Below are 24,756 nucleotides of genomic sequence, written 5' to 3' on the forward strand. Positions count from 1 at the left end.
TAATGGAGAAATTGGAACCCTCAGACATTGCTGCTTTGGAAAGCAGTCTGGCGGTTCATCAAAAAATTAAATGTAGAAGTACTGTATACTCACCCATTCCATTCCTAGGTATATATCCAGAAGAACTGAAACGTATGTGTACACTGGTACACAGATGTCCACAGCAGCATTATTCCTGATAAGCCAAAAAATAGTAATAGCCTAAATGTCCTAAGTGATGAGTAGATAAATAAAATGTGGTATCACCTTTATACATTGTAATATTTGGCCATAAAAAGGAAGTACTCATACATACTACAGTATTGCTGAACCTTGAAAACACGATGCTAATTGAAAGAAGTGACAAGTAAAAGACCATGTATTTTATGTTTCCATTTGTATTACATGTCCCTGTTAGACATAAAGTTAGAGACTGCTGCTAGTTGCCAGGATGGGAGAGAGGAGGGAATGCGGAATAACTGCATAAGGAGCATGGAGTTTGCTCTTGGATTGATGAAATGTTGTAGAGTTAAATAGGGTGATGGTTGCACTGTCCTGTGATTAGGTTAAAACCACTGAAATGTATGTGTTAAAAGACTGAATTTTCTGGCTTCTGAATTATCAGTCAGTCAATTCAGTCGCTTATCCATGCCCGACTCTTTGTGATCCCGTGAACTGCAGCATGCCAGGCTTCCCCGCTGCTGCTAAGTTGCTACAGTCGTGTCCGACTCTGTGCGACCCCATAGACGGCAGCCCACCAGGCTCCCCGTCCCTGGGATTCTCCAGGCAAAAACACTGGATGTGTTGCTATTTCCTTCTCCAATGCGTGAAAGTGAAGACGCTCAGTCGTATCCGACTCTTAGTGACCCCATGGACTGCAGCCTACCAGGCTCCTCCATCCATGGGATTTTCCAGGCCAGAGTACTGGAGTGGGTTGCCATTGCCTTCTCCGCAGGCTTCCCTGACCATCACCAATTCCCGGAGCTTGCTCAAACTCATGTGTATCAAATTAGTGATGCCATCCAACCATCTCATCCTCAGTCCTCCCCTTGTCCTCCCACTTTCAATCTTTCCCAGCATCAGGGTCTTTTCAAATGAGTCAGTTCTTCACATCAGGTGGCCAAAGTACTGGAGCTTCAGCTTCAGCATCAGTCCTTCCAATGAATATTCAGGACTGATTTCCTTTAGGATTGACTAGTTTGATCTCCTTGCAGTCCAAGGGACTCTCAGGAGTCTTCTCCAACGCTATAGTTCAAAAGCATCAATTTTTTGGTGCTCAGCTTTATTTATAGTCCAGCTCTCACATCCATACATGACTATTGGAACAACCATAGCTTCGACCAGATGGATCTTTGTCAGCAAAGTAATGTCTCTGCTTTTTAATATACTGTCTAGGTTTATTATAGGTTTTCTTCCAAGGAGCAAGCATCTTTTAATTTCATGGCTGCAGTCACCATCTGCAATGATTCTGCAGCCCAAAAAATAGTCTGTCACTTGTTTCCATTGTTTCCCCATCTATTTGCCATGAAGTGATGGGACTAGATGTCATGATCTTAGTATTTTGAATGTTGAGTTTTAAGCCACCTTTTTCACTCTCCTCTTTCACCTTCATCAAGAGGCTCTTTAGTTCCTTGTGGCTGTCTGCCACAAGGTGGTGTCATCTGGGTATCTGAGGTTATTGATACTTCTCTGGGCAATCTTGATTCCAACTTGTGATTCATCCAGCCCAGCATTTCTCATGATGTACTCTGCATATAAGTTAAATAAGCTGGGTGACAATATACAGCCTTGACATAGTCCTTTCCTAATTTTGAACCAGTTCATTGGTCCATTTCCATTTCTAACTGTTGCTTCTTGACCTGCATACAGATTTCTCAGGAGGCAGCTAAGGTGGTCAGGTATTCCCATCTCTTGAATTTTCCACAGTTTGTTGTGATTCACACAATCAAAGGCTTTGGTATAGTGAATGAAGCAGAAGTAGATGATTTTCTGGAATTCCCTTGCTTTTTCAATGATTCGATGGATGTTGGCAATTTGATCTCTGGTTCCTCTGTCTTTTTTCAGTCCAGCTTGAACATCCAGAAATTCTCGATTCACGTGCTGTTGAAGCCTAGCTTGGAGAATTTTGAGCATTATTTTGCTAGCGTGTGAGATGAGTGCAGTTGTACGGTAGTTTGAACATTCACTCTTTGGCATTGCCTTTCTTTGGGATTGGAGTGAAAACTGACCTTTTCCAGTCCTGTGGCCACTGCTGAGATTTCCATATTTGCTGGCATACTGAGTGTAGCAGTTTCACAGCTTCATCTTTTAGGAGTTGAAATAGCTCATATGGAATTCCATTACCTCCACTCACTTTGTTCGTAGTGATGATTCCTAAGGGCCACTTGACTTTGCCCTCCAGCATGTCTGGCTCTAGGTGAGTGATCACACCATTGTGGTTATCTGGGTCATTAAGATCTTTTTTTATATAGTTTTTCTGTGTATTCTTGCCACTTCTTCTTAATATCTTCTGCTTCTGTTAGGTCCATACTGTTTCTGATTATACCTCACTGTTAAAAATAATTTTTAAAAAGTAGCTAACTGAGGAGAGGGAGACCTGGATAACTGGATATCTCCAAAGCAGAAGATCCCATAAAGGAGGTGGAATAGGAATTATGCAGTTTAAGGGAAGGACCTACATAGAGGACAATGTCACGGAAGGCTCAGGAGAAAGAGGTTTGTGAAGGGATCACTGAGTGGACGTGATCACAGTGACAAACACAGCAGAAAGGCCAAGTCACACAACACAGGTGCCACCCTTTCTCTAGACTCGACCTTCAAATATCATGAAGAACAAGGGAGGCGTTTTCAGTGCAGGTGGGGTGGGGGGGTGGTAATTGTTTTGGATCATGAAGTGAGTAGAAGTGAATAGGAATATACCTCAGGCCTGTATTCCCTTACTTGAATCTCAAAATTAAACAAACTCTGAAACAGGAAAGGTTTTTAGAACTCCTTGTTGGTAAAACCTGACCTGAATGGATATGGAATGACTTATAATCTTCATTTGTCCCACTTAGTGTGAATATTCATACATTTCACTGCAGAAATAATATTGAATTTGATTACCGAACGTGCACACAGGGCCCTGTGGGGATGTTATGAAATATGGCATATGCCGTGTTTTCTCTTTCTAAAATTAAAATATATCTATCTATCTGAATTCTAAATTCTTTGGGGTAAGGGAGCACAGGCCTGTAGACTTGGGACAGATCCCTATGTGAAGGAAAGATGTGAGATTGTATGGTACTGAAGAAGGATTGAGACTCCAGGAGGGGAATGGACCTGAGTGCAGTTACGAGGTGAACATAGGCAAAAAAAAAAAAGGTAGACATTGGCTGAAGAGAACTTTAGTAGCAAAGATTCAGAGAAGATGGGGAGGGTAATCGGAAATGGGGTTGTTTACAAGGGAGGGGGGTCACACAGCCTCCAAGAAGCCAGGAATAACCAGGAGAGACATTGAAGAGAGTGGTGGATTTCCATGTGAGTAAAAGGAAGGGAGGAATTCCCTGGTGGCTCAGGGGTAAAGAATCCACCTGCAGTGTACAAGACACGGGTTCGATCCCTGAGTCGGGAAGATCCCTTGGAGGAGGAAATGGCTACTCACTCCAGTATTCTTGCCTGGAAAATCCCATGGACAGAGGAGCCTGGCAGACTAAAGTCCATGGGGTTGCAAAGAGTCTGATACAACCTAGCATCTGAAACAGCAACAAAAGGAAGTTGATACTCAGATTGATATAATAATAATCAGATGAATCAGCCATTAGCCAAAGTGGTAAAAGCTGGAAATACCTGTTGGAAAGCTGTTTACCTGTTGTGTTAAGAGAAGGAGCTGACTAGAGAACAAAGGAAAGGATCGATGGGCAGGATTCTGGGTGTAAGGCAAGTTTAGAGACCTTGAGTGGTCTGAGGGGCCTCTCCAGCCTTGTGTGTGTGTGAGTCACTCAGTTGTGTCTGACTGTTTTGTGACCCCATGGGTGGTAGCTCACCAGACTCCTCTCGTCCATAGAATTCTCCAGGCAAGAATACTGGAGTGAGTTGCCATTTTCTTCTCCAGGGGATCTACCCAACCCAGGGATCAAACCCAGGTCTCCCGTATTGTGGGCAGACTGTTTATTGTCTGAGCCACCAGGGAATCCCTCGCCACCTTTAGCTATATGATATTCCCACTTATGGGGGTGGGGGTGAGGGGGGAAACTTGAGGTTAAGCTTTGCAAAAGTAACTCTGTGAGAAGAGACATGAATAGGAGCCTGATGGTGGGGAATCCAGGGAGTTGTGGAGGGAAATGCGATGAGCAGAGAGGCGAGGGCCTCGATTCAGGAGGACTGCTGTGGAGGAGGAAGACAGAAAGCAAGATCCATGAAGACTTCTATGGAGGAGGAAGGCAGAAAGCGATTCTGCATGCTCAAAAGCTATGGACCAACAGTGACTTTCCAGGTGTACCAGTTCTGGGTGTGGTCACAGGAGGCAGTGGCCGCTGCTGGAGTTGAGACAGGAGGGTCTTTAAGGTAGTCAGGGTGGGGACCAGGTGTGGACTAGAGAGGAGGAACTAGTCGAACACCAACATGTTCAGTGAAGGTGAAGGATTAGGTGGCCTGTTGGTCAGTCTCAGGCTGAAACATAGATTGGGGGTGTTTTAAGGCATGGGTTTCCAAGGAGCGGAGATTTTTATTCAAGGTCACTCTTGTCGTTGAGTACTGGCCTGGTGCCTACTCTCCGGAAAGCAGAGGGCAACCCCCACCCCGATCCCATTCCTAGGACCTGTGTTGTAAGAGGACCAGCAGCTTCTGTTGGAATGGACCATGGGGTGGGGGCCTGAAGGGAGGGCCCCAAAGTAGCCCTGTTCCTGGGTTAAGGATGTAAGGGAATTGGTTACCAGAGGGTAGGGACTTGAGAAGCACAGGAAGAGATGTAGGATGGAGCAGAACTCTTATGGACTGTATTTGGAAAGAAACTCAAGACAGAAAAAGAAAAATAGTGGTGAACATATGTGAGAGAAGTTTCTCCTCTACTCCAATTCAAATACTGAACATGTTAAAATAGATTGTGAGGGATTTTCCTTTCCTTTTTTAATTGTATTTTTGTAGGTGTTCCTGTTGTTTTAATAATACAGAGATTTATTATTGTTGTTCTGATGCTCAGTCGTATTCGACTCTTTGTGATCCCATGGACTGCAGCCTGCCAGCCAGGCTTCTCTGTCCTTCATTGTATCCCAGAGTTCAAACCTTTTTAATTTGCTAATGTTAAGATTTTCAGATCTTTCCTGGTGGCTCAAAAGGTAAAGCATCTGCCTACAAAGCAGGAGACCCGGGTTCAATCCCTGGGTTGGGAAGATCCTCTGGAGAAGGAAATGGTAACCCACTCCAGTACTCTTGCCTGGAAAATCCCATGGACGGAGGAGCATGGTAGGCTATAGTCTATGGGGTCACAAAGATTTTCAGAAAAGTACTCTTAATTGTTCAAGTATCCTCTGTGTCATCATCCTCTCTGATAAATTATTTTTTTCCCCTAGTCATTGATTAAAACAAACTAGACTGGAGACTTCTGTTTGTTTGTAATAATCAGTTAATTAACAGCAGGAATGTTACTCCACCAGCCTTGACTGACTTGCTGTTACCTCCCAGCCCTTGTGTGTGTGCTAAGTCGTTTCAGTCGTATCTGACTCTTTGTGACCTTGTGGACTGTAGCCCGCCAGGCTCCTCTGTCCATGGGATTCTCCAGGCAAGAATACTGGAGTGGGTTGCCGTGCCCTCCTCCAGGGGATCTTCCTGACCAGGGATCGAACCCACATCTCTTATATCTCCTGCGCTGGCCGGCGGGTTCTTTACCACGAGCGCCCCCTGGGAAGCCCAGTAGTTCTCAGTGCTGCTCTTCCTTTCTAGTCAGGGTTGGGCAGGCTTCCCCTGACCATCTGGGGTCCTTCTGCAGAGAGTTCCAATTGGTCTGGGGTGGAGCCTGGAAAGCCATGCATTTAAAAGTTCCTCAGGAGGTTCATTTTGACCCACTTCTGCTTCCATCCTTGCAAAAGCAGTAAATCAGATGCTTTGCCAGCCTGAGTATGCAGTGTCTGTGCCAGATCCCTGACTTAACATTCTTCCATCCAAGTAAACGTGAAATGCTCATGAACATCTGAAAGACACTAAATTATTGGTAACCAGTTTACATTAGAAAATAGGTCATGCTATAGTCTTCAAACTTGCAAAACATTTGTGAAAATCATAATATTCATTATTGTGAATTCTGGTTAAATGAGATCTCAGATATCCTGCTGAGGGGATTATAAATTAAGGCAGCCTTTTTAGAAAATAATTTGACAGTGCATATAATTGCTGTAAATAAGGTCACACCCTTTGATCCAGTAATTACATTTCTGAGGTTCTGTTGTATTGAGACTATTGATTATTATTAATCACATGATGTGGATTAGTACTTACATAAAAGATATTCATCACTGTTATTTATAGTGGTAAAAAATGGAAGCAAATTAAATGATTATAGAAAACGGTTAAATATATTATGGTTTCTTTATATGCTAGAATATCATAGAGCCATTAAAAATTATGTTTATAAAAACTAATGCAACAGAAAAATCTAAGAAATGATTAAAGCATCTATAAAATTGTACGTGTAGTTTGTGACACACACACACAGACATACACGCCCATTTTATTTTTTAAGTTTTTTTTTTTTTTATATTGGAATATAGTTGGTTAACAGTGTTGTATTAGTTTCAGGTATACAGCAAAGTGCGCCAGTTATATACATGTATCTATTCTTTTTCAAAGTTTTCTCCCATTTAGGTTATTACAGGGTGTTAAGCAGATTTCCCTGTGATATACAGTAGGTCCTTGTTGGTTATCTATTTTAAATACAGCAGTGTGTACATGTCAATCCCAAAATTCCCAATTTTTTAAAATCAGTGGTAATTCTCTGTGTGGTAGGAATACATGCAATTTATTCTTTAGTATTTATATTCCAAATTTTCTACTATGAGCATGTATTACTTTTATTGAGAAAAATAATAAAACTTTAAGAAATCTTACTTGAATCTCTTTAGCAGAAGGAAGGAGGACAATTCCATTTGTGATGAATTATTAGAGAAATCACTCTTGCTTGTTAATAGTCACCATTTTGCTTCCTGAATCCTTGCAAACCATCCGTTTATCTATTCCACAAGTCATCAGTCAGGCCCGGTCACTTACAGGACTTGTTATTGTTGTTTTCTGGTTGTTTGTTTTTAATAACTGCTTTACCAAGATGGAATTCACGTAACGTAAAGTTCACCCTTTGTAAGTGTCTGGTTCCGTGATTATTAGTTTATTCCCTAGGTGGGCAGCCATGCCCACTCTTTCAGTAGTTTCAGAACATTCTCATCCACACGAAGAGAAACCCTGTTCTGATGAGCAGTCAGCCCCGCTCTGCCATACCCCTCCGCCGCTGGCAGCCACCGATCTGCTTTCTGTTGCTGTGGACTTGCTTGTTCTGGATGTTCCCTTAAGTGCCGTTGTACGGTGTGTAGCCTTGCAGTGTCCTCTTAGCTGCTCTTCTGCTCCTCCTCCCTCCCTTCCAAACCTGTCATGTGTCTCACTGACCAGAGGGTGCTCTCAACCACCTCGAGCTCAGAACTTTCCACTGTGCCTGTGGTCAAGGAAGGCGACAGGAGCTACGACTCATTCTAGCCTCTAAGGTTTTCTATATCCTGACACTCCACAGTAGACACTCACTGAGTGGTGAGGAAATGGGTTCAGTGAATAAAGTGGATTCTGCCTTCTCTCTCTCTTTCCTTCTTTCTCAGACTGTTGCTCTTGAGTTAGTCAGATTTCAGGCCACTGATGGGGCGAAAAACTGGCCCCCTGAAGTTGATGGTGGCGGTTGGTGACGCTTAGCAGGCCTCGAGGTTCAGGCTTGTTGGAGCGACCCAGACCCCCACCCCCAACTGTCAAATCACATGGCCACGCAGTCCCCCAGCATCTCTGGTCCTCAGACACCCTCCCACCATCCCAGCTTCCCTTTAAAATGTAATACTCCTTCTCTAAAACCCAATTCAGCCGTTCATCAGACCTTCACCAAGCCTCCCCCACCCTGACAAGAAGAGATTCTCCTCTCCAGCACCTGGTATTTTTCCTGTGTGTTGTGTCCCTTGTTAGTTTACTGCCTTCTTGTCTCTTCTTCCTAAATCTTTGACTTCTTGAGGCTAAGCTCTGTTTTTTACTCAGGGATGACATTACAGTGTCCAGAGAGCCCAGGAATTTGCCCTCAAGCAGCTACTTAATAATTATCAGCACAGTTGAACATCAGAAGGAAAGAAATGCAAGTAGATTTTTAAATTAAAAGCCTTTAATTTAGGTTATATGTTTAATACCAAAAAGAGACCTGTATTAATTAGAAACTTAACCTTATATAAAATTAAATTGTCCAGGGCCCAAATGTGTTTTTGCCCTAATAGTTGTGACTCTTGATGTTGAAATACTGCCTTAGAACACTAAGCTAAAGAAATCATATGCCTGTGTTGTGGACTTATATATATAATGTGTTGTGATTTCTCCGAAAGCTTAGTTTTCTCCACATCATCTGGCTTAACTGAAACCAGAGTTTGAATTTCAGCTTAATGAATTCTTTCTCTTTTTGCCCCAATACTGGGAAAAAGGAATATGATGTAGTTATGTGTCTCTGATGTGTCAAGCAATTATCTTAATTTTCTTCAAGTTTTCATTTCATGCTGATTACTTGCCAGTTATGGTTAAATAAGGTACAGTGGACTTACAGATCTTTATCCATAGGTGTAGGTTTTACAAAAACAATGATATTTTACTCTCTCAGTGCAAACACATTTTTAGGACTAATTGAAATAAATAGTACAGAACCAAGGGCTTCCCTGGTGGCTCAGTGGTAAAGAATCCACCTGCCAGTGCAGGAGACACGGGTTCGTGCCCTGATTCGGGAAGATATCCTTCATGTCGCAGAGCAGCTAAAGCCCGTATACCCCACCGACTGAGCTGTGCCCTAGAGCCTAGAAGCCCTAGAGCCTGTTCTCCACAACAAGGAAGCCACTGCAACGAGAAGCCCTCGCCCCACAACTAGCGAACACTCCACCCCACACAGGAACAAACAGCCAACACAGCCAAAAATAAATAAACAAAATTATATATATAAAATATAGAATGGCACATTCTACAACAGGAGGAATTTGTTTTAATCATTTCAATGTCTATTCTAGACCACCCTTACATAATCCATTAAATTATTATTTGTAACACACTGTCAACTCATTTGGGTTTAAGTTGGTATTAACTGCCAAAAGGGTAATTAGAAGCTCCATTCTTGAGTCCAGTATATATTTTTAGTTTCCCAAAATGCGGTAACTCTGTGTCTGGAGCTGGAAAGAGGAGAAAGCTGTCCACAGACTGCTCTCCAGAACAGTATTGCTGTCAATCTGTCACATCTAGAAAGTTCTCTAACCACCCTACCCCCACCCCACCCCACCCACTCTGATCCTGAGGTCAGAGAATTGGGTTCCCCTGTATATCATGATACTAATGATGTGATTACTTCCACTAAAAGCTGTGAGTCCCAAGTTTGAAACTTAAACTGAAGTGCAGATCTCTCATAAGCTAAAATATGGTTGAAAAATGAAAGCCACTCAGTCGTGTCCAGCTCTTTGAGACTCCATGGACTGTAGCCTGCCAGGCTCCCCTGTCCATGGAATTCTCCAGGCGAGAATACTGGAATGGGTAGTCATTCCCTTCTCCAGGGGTTCTTCCCGATTCAGGGACCGAACCCCAGTCTCCTGCACTGCAAGCAAATTCTGTATGATCTGAGCCACCAGAGAAGCCCCTAAAGTGTGGTTAGTTTTGATGATTACCAATGTGTGGGAGACAAGAAAATGGTGAAAGGAAGTGTTTTGGCTTATATGTTCAGGTGCCAAAGTAATTTTTAAAGTCTTTTCAAATAATTCACGTAAATAACTTTTCTGAAGTCTAGTAATTCTCAGTAAGCCCTTCTGTAGGTATGTGTTATTTGCAAATAAAAATGCTTAATTTGGCTTATTTTTGTAAGACCAAATTGGGCTGGGGGAGGGGGTGCTGTTGACCCAGCGCTGCCTTCTGTTTTTGATGGCAGCCTTGCCTTGTAGCAAATGCTGTTTGGAGTTATTGTAACGATCTGACCAAAAGAAAGTTTGTCGGAATTTGTATGGTGAAAAAATGAATCAGCGGTCCTCCCACCAAACCAAGTTTTTCCTCCTTGCTCACTTTCCACTTTTGTGGCAGAGGTTAGAGAAAGAACATAAAAAAGAGTATTCCAGAAAAAGACTTCTTATACGGGAAACATAATTTAAACCGCCCAAAGGAGCTATATAACTACATACTTTTTCCTTCTGTAACCGCAGACATTTTGTTTGGGCTCTATACTCTGTCCCCGGGACATGTCTTGCCTTTGCTTCGTGTTCCTGTTTGACTGGAGATAAAGAACTCATAGGACTGCTTGGCGTTAAATGAGCATGAATGAGAAAAGTAAAGCGAGTGTGCTACCTCTCTGGCACCCAGAACCTGGAGCAAGAGGCAGCGGTGTGTGGGTGCCAGGACAGTGGCCTGGACCCTCACTGGGAAGCAAGCAACTAACGATGCAGGAGAAAGAAGCGTTATCCTAGTTGTTTGTCCTGTGAACCACGGAGGGGCATCCCAGGTGGCTCAGTGGTAAAGAATCTGCCTGCCAATGCAAGAGACTCAGGGGATGCAGGTTCAATCCCTGGGTCAGGGAGATCCCCTGGAGGACGAAATGGCAACCCACTCCTGTATTCCTGCCTGGAAAATCCCTTGGACAGAGGATCCTGGCGTGCTACAGTCCATGGGGTCGCAGAATCAGATGCAACTGAGCACAGTAATGGGCCAGGGAACATTCAGTAGAAGGGAACCTTTACTTCTTCCTAGTGAAATCTATGAGGCCCACGTAAAGAGGATGGCTTTCCAGCTGAACTTGAAAGAGGAGATTTTCCTGAGGAGGAAGAGCAATTTGAGTAACCTTTGCTGGAAGGCTCTGGTGGGCATTGTTGGACATCTTGGACATTGTTCTTGCTTTAAAAGACTTGAATCCATGGGAGAGAGAAAACATGAGACTGTTCAAAAAGACTAACAGTAATGAGTCCGAAAGAACCAAAAGCCTCCATCTTTCTCATTTAGAAGAACTTGGGGTGAATTTGGAAAATATAACAATTTGGTTGTAATTGAGTTTTAGTAATTACAGAATACTATTAGAGAATGTCCTTTGGTAAAAGGAAAGAATTTATACTTTAAATTTCACTGCTGATACTTAATGGTAAAATGAGGTCCAATTTCTTATTTCATTCACTTTAGGCATTTTTCATACCTCTTACCAAAGAGTAGCTTGACCTCATTTTATGCCCTATTTTTCCTAAAAAATAGCATGTACTGTATGTTTTGTATGTTTGTATGTTTATGATTTGCATTCTGGAGAGCTGATCATTTAAAAGAATCTGTTTTACTTGTTTTTTTTCCAGTGACACAGCCTGGTCTTCCTCCTCCCTCCTTTTTTCATTTTGATAAACTCATCAAAATCTGATGTAATGAAAAAAAATTGGAAAAATACAAAAATTAAATTATACCCATGCTGCTGCTGCTGCTGCTAAGTCACTTCAGTCATGTCCGACTCTGTGCGACCCCATAGACGGCAGCCCATTAGGCTCCTCTGTCCCTGGGATTCTCCAGGCAAGAATACTGGAGTGGGTTGCCATTTCCTTCTCCAATGTGTGAAAGTGAAGTCGACCCCATGGACTGCAGCCTACCAGGTTCCTCCGTCCATGGATTTTCCAGGCAAGACTTAGCTGCTAATATTTTGGTGAAGTTTCCTCTAATTTTTTTTTCTGTAAATTAGTTTTTCTCTCTAACTGTAGTTCACCATCAACTTAGATTGTTTCATAAGCATTTCAGTTCAGTTCAGTCGCTCAGTCGTGTCCAGCTCTTTGCAACCCCATGAATCGCAGCACGCCAGGCCTCCCTGTCCTTCACCAACTCCCAGAGCCTGCTCAAACTCATGTCCATCGAGTCAGTGATGTCATCCAACCATCTCATCCTCTGTTGTCGCCTTCTCCTCCTGCCATCAATCTTTCCCAGCATCAGGGTCTTTTCCAATGAGTCAACTAACTCTTCACATGAGGGGGCCAAAGTACTGGAGTTTCAGCTTTAGCATCATTCCTTCCAAAGAAATCCCAGGGCTGATCTCCTTCAGAATGGACTGGTTGGGTCTCCTTGCAGTCCAAGGGACTCTCAAGTTAGTGTTGCATAAATTCTGATTTTCATAATCAAGTTCCGTTGGGACTGATAGGCTGAAAGGACCATGAGATCTGTGTTTCCCTCTGTAAATCCCAAGAATGCTAGGCTCTGAGTACCCCAGGCTGGTGGGCAAAACAGAACACCCCATACTTCTGCACTGTAGCGACATTGCATGCGTACCAAAAGGCCAACTTCTAGTCCATACTGCTTTATGCTAGTTGTGCTTGTTATTGTAAGCACATAAATATTATGTAACTGATTTAAGTGTTTGTGTGAAAAGATACATATGTTTCTATAAAAACGAAAATACTTTGAAAAGACTCAGTCAGATGGATCAAAATTGCTCCCAAGTATGTGTCTGCATTTATAAAAGACTGGCAAAAATAATGAAAGCTATACCTCATGAGCACTTATAAGAACTCTAAGTGTCTATGAGTTCTAATTATATTTTAAATAAACAGAAATTGAAAGTAGTAGACAATGCCTTAATGATAGGTCTGATTTATGCAAGAAAGACAATATGAAACCCCAGTGGAGACTGATACTCAAATGTATTATGTTTAAAGTTGAAATGAAATGATTTAAGTAGTAGGTATCATTTTCTATAATTGCTCTTGATAACTGCCTTTTTAAAATTAACCAATTAATACTGCTGATTCTGTAGGAAAAGAAGGCCTTTTCTATCTTGAATGAAACTCAGAATTCCTGGTACACCAGAGAAAATTCCTAGCTGGTTTTATTATTTCAGTACTTCATAATAAATTCACTAATAACTAATACTTCATTTTTCTTCAGGGTATAATTGCTTATGAGCCGATGCGAGATTTCTTTTCTACCCTAGAATGTGAGCTTGAACAGGACAAGGGCTCTTGCCTGTTTTTTTCCAGGTTCTATCTCCATGCCTACAACATCGCCTGCTGCGTTAATTATTTATTGAATGAATAGAAGAAAGAATCTACACATTTTTTACAGTATTTTCATTTTGCAATGATACTGCTATATTTTTAGCCAAAAAAAGGGTACTTTTAAATTACATATTTAGCATTTATCAAATTGAATTAAAATATACTGCTTTCTATAATTTACATAAGTCTGTCTCTCTCTTCAGTGAAAGTATTAAAGGATAGGAGCCTTGGTGCTCATGTTGTAGTGATTAAGAACTGCGAAGCTGTTTGGATTCACGAATGAACTCTAAGAAACTTCTAATGATATGGCCTTGACCAGCTTACTGTAGCTTGTTTATACCTCAGTTTCCTCATCTGTAAAATGGTGATAATCATAGTTACAGGAAGTAAAGGTGTTACCTATATATAAAGTGCTTAGAGAATACCTGCCTAGGTGATAAGCACTCAGTAAATGATAGCTGTTATAATTACACCGGAGTCTGACTCCTGACCTGTCCTTTATTCTCTGTGTAATTTGAACAAATTACTTATGGAAACAGGTCAGAGAGGTTAGATAGTCCGTAAGAGATTAGTCTCTGTGTATGTGTACTTGCACATACAGAAAAAACAAAATGGGTTTTTAAGAAAAGTGCTTAACTCTTGTAAGTACTCAATAAATGTTAGCCACCTCCCCCAAATAATAATAAAGCAATCAACATATTACACTGTGGGAGAATATTGCCATTTATTTTAAAATGTTTTACAACTGAATAATAAATACTTTTTATGTGGGTAGAGGCTGTCTTTCTCTTAACCATTTCAGTAAGTTTTTCTCATAAATTAGAAAGGTTTTTTTTTTTTATCTCAAAGTCTAAAATGGGTTTCAGAATAAAGAAAGAGAATTGAATTTTAATCTGGACAAGTTATGAAACTCAAAACACAAGTGTTACATTGTGGTTCTTAGTCTGATGACTTCTTTCCAGGATACCAAGCCTTCAGTGAGAACTGGTTTTCCAAGTATTAAATATGGACTGAGTACACCGTGCTTGAAGTGCTTACATTATGCAAGGAATGAAGCTTATTCCCTGGGTGTTTCCTCATCCGAGGCCTTGTTAAAACCCGGTCTTGCTATTCCTGGCTGTCGGTGTTAGCACCGGCTGACATAGTCGGGTATAGCAGCAGTACTAAGGGCCTTGTGTGTGTCCGGCTCTTTGCAACCCTATGGACTGTCCATGGAATTCTTCAGCAATAATACTGGAGTGAGTTGCTATTTCAGGGGATCTTCCCAGCCCAGGGACTGAATCCGGGTCTCCTGCGTTGCAAGCAAATTCTTTACCGTCTGCACTACCAGCGATTAAGGACCTTGGCCTGTGAGAACTGAGAAAGTGGAAACTGTCCTATGCCACTATCGTCAGACGAGATCTACCTCCCTCCCCACACACACACACCTTAGAAAGCTCTCTCATCCTGACACATTCTGCACTGAATTTTGCTAAGAGAAGACTTTCAGAGAGGATATTTTTCCCCTCTTTTGGAGAGATGGGAATGATGGAAATGTTACAGCAAAATATTTGTGTAACCAGCAAACATGAATTTAGCCACTTACTTGATTATTGCAGCCTGTGTTAAAAAGCTGCTGCCGCACATTTGCAGCCTAATGTGTTTCTCACCGTCTTCCCAATGGCATCTTGAAGTGTCTCTCAGCTAAAAAATTCATGAGGATTATTGGCTTTCAGTCAGAAAATGGAATATGTCTTCTAGTTACTGTCTAATATACCACTCTAAGGCCATTATACAAAAGTAAATGTACGAGTGCAGCACACTGAGAAGGAAGGAACTTTTAGCTTGAACATTTGTTTATGCACAGTTATTACTGTTCCCGTGGAGTAAGAAACAGCGTAAGACAAGGTAGGTAGTGAAGCCGTTTGACTTGGAGAAGAGCTGTAGTTGTAGCCTGTGGTATTTTTTTGACTCCTGTGTCCAACTGGAGACTGTTAGTGTTTTATCTTTGAAAAATCATCTCATAATAGTAATAGTATGTGTTTGGCTTATTGCAGTTAACTTTAAAAAAGGCAAGTGTAGAGTAAGTTGCTCAAAGGTAGTGAAGTTAAACTGAGAGTTTGTTTCCTATCAGATGCCCTGTCTTCTGGATTTATATGAAGGGAGTTTCCTAAAACGCAGCAACCTGACTGTTGTCACTCCATGAATTAATGTGCACTTTTGTGAGTCTCATTCTGTAAATACACTGTAATGTATGGGGTAAACTAAAACTTTATTGTATGAAAAGCAAGAAACAAAATACTGTCGGGTAAAGATGAAGTTAAAACTGTTCTTAAGATCTAGTAAAAAATAACACTTTGGGGGAAATCATAGACCATTTTACTAACTAAAATTTAGTTTTGAAATGTTGAATAGCATCTTCTGTCACTGTGCTAATGCATTACTTGTTTTGCCAGTGGGAAGGAAAAGTTTGGTCTTTTTCTCTGTCCTTTCAGCCCTGCCTTCAGTAAATGTTCATAGTCCTGCTTCTGTTGTATTTGTATGTGTGTTGCTTCTTTGTCTGCTTGTTTGAATGAACCAACAATATATCCTTTCATACAACCTATGTATGTACTGCATGGAAAATTTGTTAACTCCTGCCAAGAGTTGGGGTCTTGCCAAAATATTGTTTGCTTTGGGTAATTTTGTTTAGTTGACACTGTTTAGAAAGTGATTTCTTCCCCCTCCCCTGTCTTCACTGCTGTATCATCTAACTGACATCTAAGGGTTGGCCCACTTGATTTTCTGCCTTTCTCAAGCCTCTACATCCTTAAGGCACATTATGTATATTTCAACATTAGATGCTGTGTTTTTTTAGACTTCTTCAGAATCTGACCCAGAAAATTCGCTTTTGTAAAACCAAGACCCTCCTGGAACACAGTATACTCTGAGGAAAAAATTGTTTACCGTTTAGAATGAACAAATGTTTTTTACTTGCGATAGAGAAACAATGGCTACATCTAACTTTTGACATGGACTTCTGAGCTGAGGAGGGCCCTCAAAGACTGTCGTCTCATGATGAATTCAATAGGATAGAAATGGAAAAGTGTTTAAACAAACAGAAGTATGTACACTTTTAGTATTACTTGAGTGTTTCTTTGTCTTACTAAGTTTATGAAGAATCAGACCACAGATACACAGTAGTGTCACCTGATCTTGTAGCGGAGAAGGCAATGGCACCCACGCCAGTACTCTTGCCTGGAAAATCCCGTGGATGGAGGAGCCTGGTGGGCTGCAGTCCATGTGGTCGCGAAGAGTCGGACACGACTGAGCGACTTCACTTTCACTTTTCACTTTCATGCATTGGAGAAGGAAATGGCAACCCACTCGAGTGTTCTTGCCTGGAGAATCCCAGGGACGGGGGAGCCTGGTGGGCTGCCATCTATGGGGTCGCACAGAGTCGGACACGACTGAAGTGACTTAGCAGCAGCAGCATCTTGTAGAGAGCGTTTTAGAAGAGCCAGAAGGCCTTGGGAGGCATAGAAGCCTTTCTGGTCTCGTATCAAGAGCTGGGTGATTTATCGGCCAGCTCCTCCCCACGTTAGGTGTTGATAAGAAAAGTTGTTTCAACAGCGCTGTGTATCCTTTCATTATAAATTTCATCTGCAAGTAGGAATTTCATAGCAGGCTAATGTTTTATAACTATTTCTTGAAAATGGCAATAGAGATCTGATGTTTGATCACTTATTATATTTGGATTTCAGCAGTAGTATTATCCTTATTTATTCTTTAACTGAATTTGTTCAGCATGTAATAAATCTGACAGTTTTACAGTCCCTGTTTGGAAGATGGCCAGTACCGATAAAAGATAAAATACACATTACCGTTTACATGAATTCTGGATGATTAACTGGTTTTAATGGCATGAGGTTATATTGTGAACACCTGCTTTGTTACCTTGTAAGCTGCATTGATGAATTTCATGCAAAAAGAGTGCTTTTTTTCTTTTAAGCTATGTTGAGGGTTAACATATTATTTTGCTTTCATCATATTATGCTAAGCATTAAACTGACACTGTTTACTCACACACCCCTGCCCGAAGTATTGTTACTTTAAGAAAATCAAACATTGGTTCTTAGCTCTACTGTCTAGTTTGTACAGGCTGACATCAGAGGATGTAAGCGAAGATGTGCTATCAGTAACAGCAGGGCTGTTGTTTTGCTCTAGATAGCAAGAATGGACAAACTGAAACTTCTTTTCCAGTCTCGTCCTTTCACACACGCACCCCCCCTCCCCCCCGCCCCCAGTATTTGGTAGAAACTGGCTTATTCTCAATGACTGTAATTTCCTTCAGGTACGACCCAGGAGTTTACTTGTGACATTTTCAGTTTTTATGATTTATACTGAACATTTCAGAATCCAGAAAGAAATGCTCAAGAACGTTAATTTCATGTGAATGTTGAAAACATGTAGACCGTTTAAGAAACTGTTAGTTTAAACCTGCTCACAAAATAAAATGTCTAAAGCTTCAATGCTGCCCTTCTGTATTCTCCATCTCCTTCCCTTTGTTGGAAATTAATATTTAACTTTGATCTACAAAATTTCATTAAAACTCATCTGTGTATACAATTTATTTTCTAATACATTTTCATTGCAGTATAGTTGATTTGAACAGTGTTAAGTTTCAGATGCCCAGCAAAGTGAATCAGTTATGCATATACATATAGCCACTCTTTAGATTCTTTTCCCATTTGGGTCATTACAGAGTATTGAGTATAGTTCCGTGTTCTATACAGTAGGTTCTTATACATTACCTGCTTTACATATAGTATTATGTATATGTCGGTCCCAATTTCCCAATTTATGCCTGGCAGTTTATTTTCAGTGATTTTTCTTTGTGTGCATGCAGACTGGAGGGCTTCCCAGGCACTAGTGGTAAAGAACCCCCCTACCAGTGCAGGAGACGTGAGAGACGAGGATCGGGAAGATCCCCTGGAGGAGGGCATGGCAACCCACTCCAGTGTTCTTGCCTGGAGAATCCCATGGCAAGCTATGCATAGAGTGAGATATGACTGAAGCGACTGAGCACGCACGCATGCATACTCGAAGCCATAGACCTGTCTGTCTTTGGGTTTTATCTCTTATTTGGGTGGCAAAAAAACTAACTCACCTAGACGCGTGTGCACACACACTTGCACACCTGTGTTCTGTCATGCAGTACTAGCGCTTACTGCCAGCTGAGGCTTGACAGGCGGTTCAGAGCATCAGTTAGAAAGGTTGAGGTCAGAGCCCTTTGGTTCTTCTGTGTGATGAGGGTCCTGTCACTGTCATTTCCCCAGCTGAGGAGCAGAGTGGAAATCCGCATGTGTGCTGTGGGGTTCCGTCTGCTTCTGGCCCTGTGGCAGGCAGGAGAGAGGCAAGCAGGAGCCGTCTGCTCCTGTCATCACCTTCCCCACCCTCCTCTCCCTGCTCCAGTACTCAATTCACTCTTTCCTTTTTTTCCCATCTGAGAGTGTTTTTCCCCATAGATGAGCAGTGATTCAATCGGGGCATCTCAGCCTGATTACTGTAGCTGGCAGAGTGCATCCGCCTGTCCCCAACTTGGCCAGTGACTACACACACCCCTGTCCTTTTCCTTCCCTCTGCTGGTTTAAAGGTTGGCGGGCAATGTGTCCTGGACACACACAGATAGCCCAGGGAAGTTGCTCGAAAAAGACGACATATGGGGCAGACGCAGAAAAACAAGAAATTTGAAAAGCTGAAATTTTTAGGTTTTGAAGAAATGAGTTGAAGGTTGTCTAGTTGCTAAATTGTGTCTGGCTGTTTGCGACCCCAAGGTCTGTAGCCCACCAGGCTCCTCTTTCCATGGATTTCCCAGGCAAGAACACTACAGTGGGTGGCCATTCCCTTCTTAGGTGATCTTCCCGACCCAGGGATCGAACCATCTCCTGCATTGGCAGGTGGATTCTTTACCATCTGAGCCTCCAGGGGAGCTGGGTTAAGGTGCCATCGCATAATAATAAAAGGGGAAAGTTGGCATTTAAATAACTTAAAGAGAAAATGAGTGACGTTTTAAAGCTACAAATAGAGTGGTTTGTGAGCCAGCCTTGGGTAGGTACCAGTGAACCAGTAAAGTTGCTCAGTCGTGTCCAACTGTTTGCAATCCCATGGACTGTAGCCTACTAGGCTCCTCCATCCATGGTATTTTTCCATGCAAGAGTACTGGAGGGGGTTTCCATTTCCTTCTCCAGGGGATCTTCCTGACCCAGGAATCGAACTGAGGTCTCCCACATTGCAGGCAGACAACTTTACCGTTTGAACTACCACAGGTAGCTCAAGTGAAATATTAAACATGCGTGCACTCCAGGTCATTTCAGTCATGTTCGACTCTTTGCAACCCCAAGGACTGTAGCCTGCTCGGCTCCTCTGTCCATGGGATTCTCCAGGCAAGAATGCTGGAGTGAGTTGACACACCCTCCTCCAGGTGATCTTCCCAGCCCAGGGAGAACTCAAATTTCTTATGTCTCCTGCATTGGCAGGCAGGTTCTTTACAACTCTGCTCAAACGGTTTTATTGTACTTAGACCAGAACCCTGTGCTCCTGGCTTCACACCTCCCTTCTGTCCAGTGCTTTGTTGAAATGCGTCAGTGCTGCCCCTTCATGCAGAGTTAGAATTATTTGATATATATTTGAGGAAAAGTAAAAGTAGATGATGCTGACACTAATGTTAAATCCCCAAACTGAGTATATACGACTTTTAAGTAAATCAGTCTCTTAATTTAGCTAAATGTTGAGAAGCTTTTTGATCATTCTGATAGTATTACTATTAAATACTTTTGGGGGGTGGTGGCTTTTTTATCAACAAACTTATCACATATACCTTCTATATGGGGTATTTTGTTACAGATTGGGGATTCTATTTTGATGATAAAAATGTTTTTTGATTCATAGAAAGCTATTTCCAGAGTGGAAATCCCCTAGGTCACTTGTTGAGAGCTCAGTCAGATTGGTTGAGTAATGGTTTGGGGTTGTTTTTTTTTACGTGCTCGTGAGTGAAGCCATGGGAATTGTGGTTCTGGAGAAATACTGAAAGGGAATGTTTGGAAGGTGTCATCAGAGCTGGGTTCTGGTGTTTTTGCTTCCCCGTCTGTCCTTCTAAATATTTATTTATTTATTTTTGTTTGGGGCTGTGCTTGGTCTTTGTTGCTGTGGATGGGCTTTCTCTAGTTGCAGCGTGCGGGCTTCTCATTGAGGTGGCTTCTCTTGCTACAGAGCACCAGCTCTCGGACAGGTAGGCTTCAGTAGTTGCTGCCAGTGGGCCCACTGGTTGTAGTTCTTGGGCTCTAGAGTGCAGGCTCGATAGTGGTGGCACAGGGGTCTAGTTGCCCCACAGATGTGGGATCTTCCCAGATTCGGGATCAAACTGGTGTCCCCTGCATTGCAAGGTGGGTTCTTAACCACTGGTCCACGAGGGAAGCCCCCCATCTTTTATACCTCCTGCAATGCCTTAGCAACTGCCACACCTGCTCACAGCCCAGCTCAGACCCTGCTTCCTTCCCACGAGCAGAGTGTCTCAGTACAAAGGACACCTGCTTCTCTTCAGTGGAGCTTTTCCTATATAAATCTCCTACATGGATTTCTCTCCTCTCCCCCATCTTCTTCTAGAGAGAGACATCCCTTCTCATGGCCCCCACACGCCAAGCCTGAGTCACAGCAGCGGGCAGGCAGGGTTTGAAGGAATGAATGAATGATATTTAGGGAAGGGGTAGGGATTGGAGCGTGGGAGCCAGGCAGTCCAGATCTTGGTGCTTCTCGCACCTGACCTGTGGCTCGTGATTCGAGGAAGAACGGCTACTTTGATGAAGCACCCCCTTACCGTAGCTTTGTAGCAAAGAGTAGAATATGTCGAGCTGTATGTCAGCCCCGCTTCCACCCTTTGCTGGGCCGCTCCATGGCCTTGTGCTATGGATGATAATGATTATCCCCATTTTACAGAAAAGGTAATCGAGGCACGAGAGATAACTTCTTAACGTCCCGTAACTAACGTGGTGAAGCTTGGGTATGGTTCCTGCCACTTTGCTCTCCAGCTTCTCATAGTCTGTTTTTGCTGATTAAATTATATCTGGCAATTTCTTGGTGCAGAATAAATGCTAAATGAACAGTAACTAAACACAGATTATACTTATCAGCCCAAACCTGTGAGTGCACCATGGGGCCTTGACGCTTAGTTACGTCACTCCCAGCATCAGGAACCTCCCACACTGGCTTCCAGAATCGTCCCCTCCTGATGCAGCCTCTGGAATAGAATGTAATTGGCGCCACCTCCCTCAACTGATCCAGTGTCTGTTAGTTCTCCTTACATGTGATTCCTCAAAAAAAAAAAAAAAAAAAAAAAAAAATATATATATATATATATATATATAAAATTCCCCTCCCCCCTTGGATCAGAGTTGAGGCCAGAAGACATGAGAGTGCTGACTGGAGCACCCAGATCCTAGCCTGGGCACAGCTGGGCAGTTGGATGGGTGTGTGACGGTGCTCTCGCCCTCGGGCCTGCCTGGCCCTCCTAGCCCACCTGCCTCCTTGTCCTTGCTCTCAATGGACCTGTCATTCTTCCAGCATCATCTGTAAGCCCCTGACCTTCTCCCAACTCGCCCTTCCCTCTGATTTTTCCAGGCTGGATAGGATGAGAAGCCACTGCAGGAAGTGAAGGAGGGCGAAGTTGGTTTTCAAAGCCTGGGGGACAAAAGGCAGGAGGAAGTGGCATAGAATTGGAACTCAAGGAGAGATTGCTAAATGCTAAGTTAAACTTTTCGGGCTGCGGTTTTTTCTCTGCTGAGCAATTATTAAACACCTTGAGTAATAACCATCTTCCATTTCCTCAAAATCTTTGCCAGTCCTTTTGCATAGTTCTTTTGAAACGTAAATCTCTGTCGCTCTTGTTATTTGCAGATATAAATTGTTATTTTGATGGTGTTCATGATGACCCATGTGAACACACTGATTCTCTTACTATATATCCTTTTATTTTCTTAGGGAAAGGAATTCAGCAAGTGGGCCAATAAATGGCCTCCCCCACTAAGGTCAATAATGTTCCTGATCTTTTGAGTGCATCTTAAGACCTTCGGTGATAGCAGCTAGAATCAGGGAAGGAGGTAGAGTCTGGGTGGCAGAATGTGAGAAGTCACTACTAAGGGAGGGAGCCACTGGGAGAGGAGGGCCTGGTGGGGGGCGGGGGAGATCCTGTTTGAGGGACGTTGCTCGCCAGGACAGGGGTGTCAAAGCAACCTGGTCAGATTTGGAAGCACAGCTTTGTGGCGAGGCACTGCCTCTTCCCGGGGCTGTTTGTCACGAGTGAGTGATTGCAGTACAGATGTGATGTTGGCCAACCCCAAACAGAGACTGGGAGGAGCCCCTGACAGCACCTGTAGTTCTCACGTGGGGCACCATTCCTCCTGAAACTGGAGGCTGGCGGCAGACACACTGGCCAGCAGATCGTAGTTCAGGTGCTGTTGACATACAGCTCCTGTTGCAGGAGTGGGCCCACTGAGGTAGGCTTGTTTGTTTTCTAATTGTTCACCTTGACATTTGTTTAACTTAAGCAGGGTTACTTAAAAAAAAAAGTCTTCTCATTAGGAATTGACCATCAGCTCTCCTCACTTGCTTTCTCTGTGTTTTCTGTTTCAGTTGCTGATATGTGTTCAAGATGAGCGGGATGGGAGAAAACACCCCTGACCCATCCAGGGCAGAGACGCGGAAGCGCAAGGAATGTCCTGACCAGCTCGGACCCAGGTGAGACTCTCACCATGCACACCTGAGCCTTGGATTTGAGGTTTTATCGTATCTGTTTCACACTTGATTCACATGCTCTCTTTGGTTTTTCTCCTTAACTGTCAAGCCTTTGGATACATATGATTTAACTTGTATTTTAGATATGCTGATCGGTTGCAGATTGTATTCTTACAAGTAGAGGCAAGCTCCATACTTCCTCTAGGTTCCCTGTGTACTCTGACTCTTAAAACCAGTTTATTCTACATAATCTTGAATGTTTCACATTTTTACTCCTTTTTGCTTTTAGAATGTCAAAAAGACAAGAGATCCCATAGTAAAAAGGTTTGCTGCTAAGAAGTTCCAGCTTTTTTTTTTTTCTTCCTTTTCTCTTTCTTTCCTTCTAAGAGCAAGAAATGAAATGTTAAATCCTGTTGCTTTTGAGTTCATTACGAAGACTGAGGATCTTCAGTGAATAAAACAAATAATTTTTTAAAACAAGTTTCATGTTATATATTATGGGTGGAAGTATGGGTTGTTATGACCTCTATATGGGGTAATATCACAGTATCTGTTAAAATTATAAATGCATATCTTCTTTGAACTTGCAGTTCCATTTCTAGGAATTTTCCAATGATATATGTTGACACATGCAAAATGACTTATATATGAGGTTGCTCATTGCAACACAGATTATAAACACAAAAGATTAGGAAAACCCTAAACATTTGTAGGGAGCTATGTAAATAGCTATGACACATCCACACACAGTATAGCTCTGAAAAAGAGTGAGCACGCTCTTTATGGGTTGATATTTAGCAGTTTCTTAAGAATATTGTTACAGAGGAAAAGCAAGATTCAGAAAAATGTGTATAGTATCCTGCCATTTCTATAGAAAAAGAAAATAAAAATCCGTATGGTTTTAGGGTAGTTAGGAGACACAAGAGTTGTTACCTATTGGGGGGAATAAGGACTAGGGAACAGAGGTAGAAGAGAGACTTCACTCTTTTGATGATTTAAATCATGTAAATGCTTTTAACATTTAAACAGCCACTTGTATTCAATGGCCAATGAAAGACTGGGTGAGGAATACCAGGGAAGAGCACTGGGAGCAGAAGAAAGAACAGAAAGCCTTTTCCCCATCTAGTTGCCAAGCAAAATAAGCAGATTGAATGGCCACTGACCACACTACAGCCCGTCCCCAGCTCCTGTGTGCACCCTCTGGATTCCGTGGTCCTCCCTGGCCAGCTTCAGCCTGTCTGCCAAACTGCCTTCACAGCCCACGGTCCTGGCCAAGGAGGCGGGTGGTAAATAGAGCCTCCTCTCTTCCAGTGTTCTGCTGGTTCTAGGGGTGTGCACGGCTCCCACCACCCCTGTTCCCCCTTCTCACACGTGTGTCATTTAGTTGGTATCTTTGGGGGCTGGGGTGATGGAGGGAGGTGGAAGGGGTAGAAGGATCCAGAATTGGAATTTGGCTCTTTAGTGCATGGCAGCCATGGCCTTCCTTTCTCCAGACTTAAGAAAATAGAAGCCAGGAGTGAAAATGAGACTTAGCAAAACCCAGTTCTGGGCACTGAGTGATCTTGGACAAATCATGCAATCACTATAAAATAGAGAAACCGTGTTCTGTCTTAGGTTTATTAGTTCATGAAAAGAATGCTAATATGTAAATGCAAGCATATGAATCTCTATTACAAATTACAAAGTTTTATAGATTGGTATTACATACAAATAATTATATATTAAGAACATAGCAAGCTGCTACTCTGAACAGTGTACTTTTCTTATTTATTGTATTGTTAGAATGTCATCCAGTGGACTC

At 42.5% G+C, this 24,756-nt stretch overlaps 1 protein-coding gene across 7 annotated transcripts in view; it reads left to right on the forward strand.

The window, feature by feature from the left end:
- Positions 1-24,756, forward strand: part of NCOA2 (nuclear receptor coactivator 2) — a 286,213-nt gene that overhangs the window by 166,750 nt on the left and 94,707 nt on the right. For all 7 annotated transcript variants that reach the window (XM_025265272.3, XM_025265275.3, XM_025265270.3 and 4 more), the window contains one exon: positions 22,854-22,958. In XM_025265272.3, coding sequence (XP_025121057.1) covers positions 22,873-22,958 — 86 coding nt within the window. In that variant the 5' untranslated portion in view covers positions 22,854-22,872. The remainder of the gene's footprint in view (positions 1-22,853; positions 22,959-24,756) is intronic.

The sequence above is a fragment of the Bubalus bubalis genome, chromosome 15 (genome assembly GCF_019923935.1).
Source record: "Bubalus bubalis isolate 160015118507 breed Murrah chromosome 15, NDDB_SH_1, whole genome shotgun sequence".
In the NCBI taxonomy this organism is placed as follows: domain Eukaryota; kingdom Metazoa; phylum Chordata; class Mammalia; order Artiodactyla; family Bovidae; genus Bubalus; species Bubalus bubalis.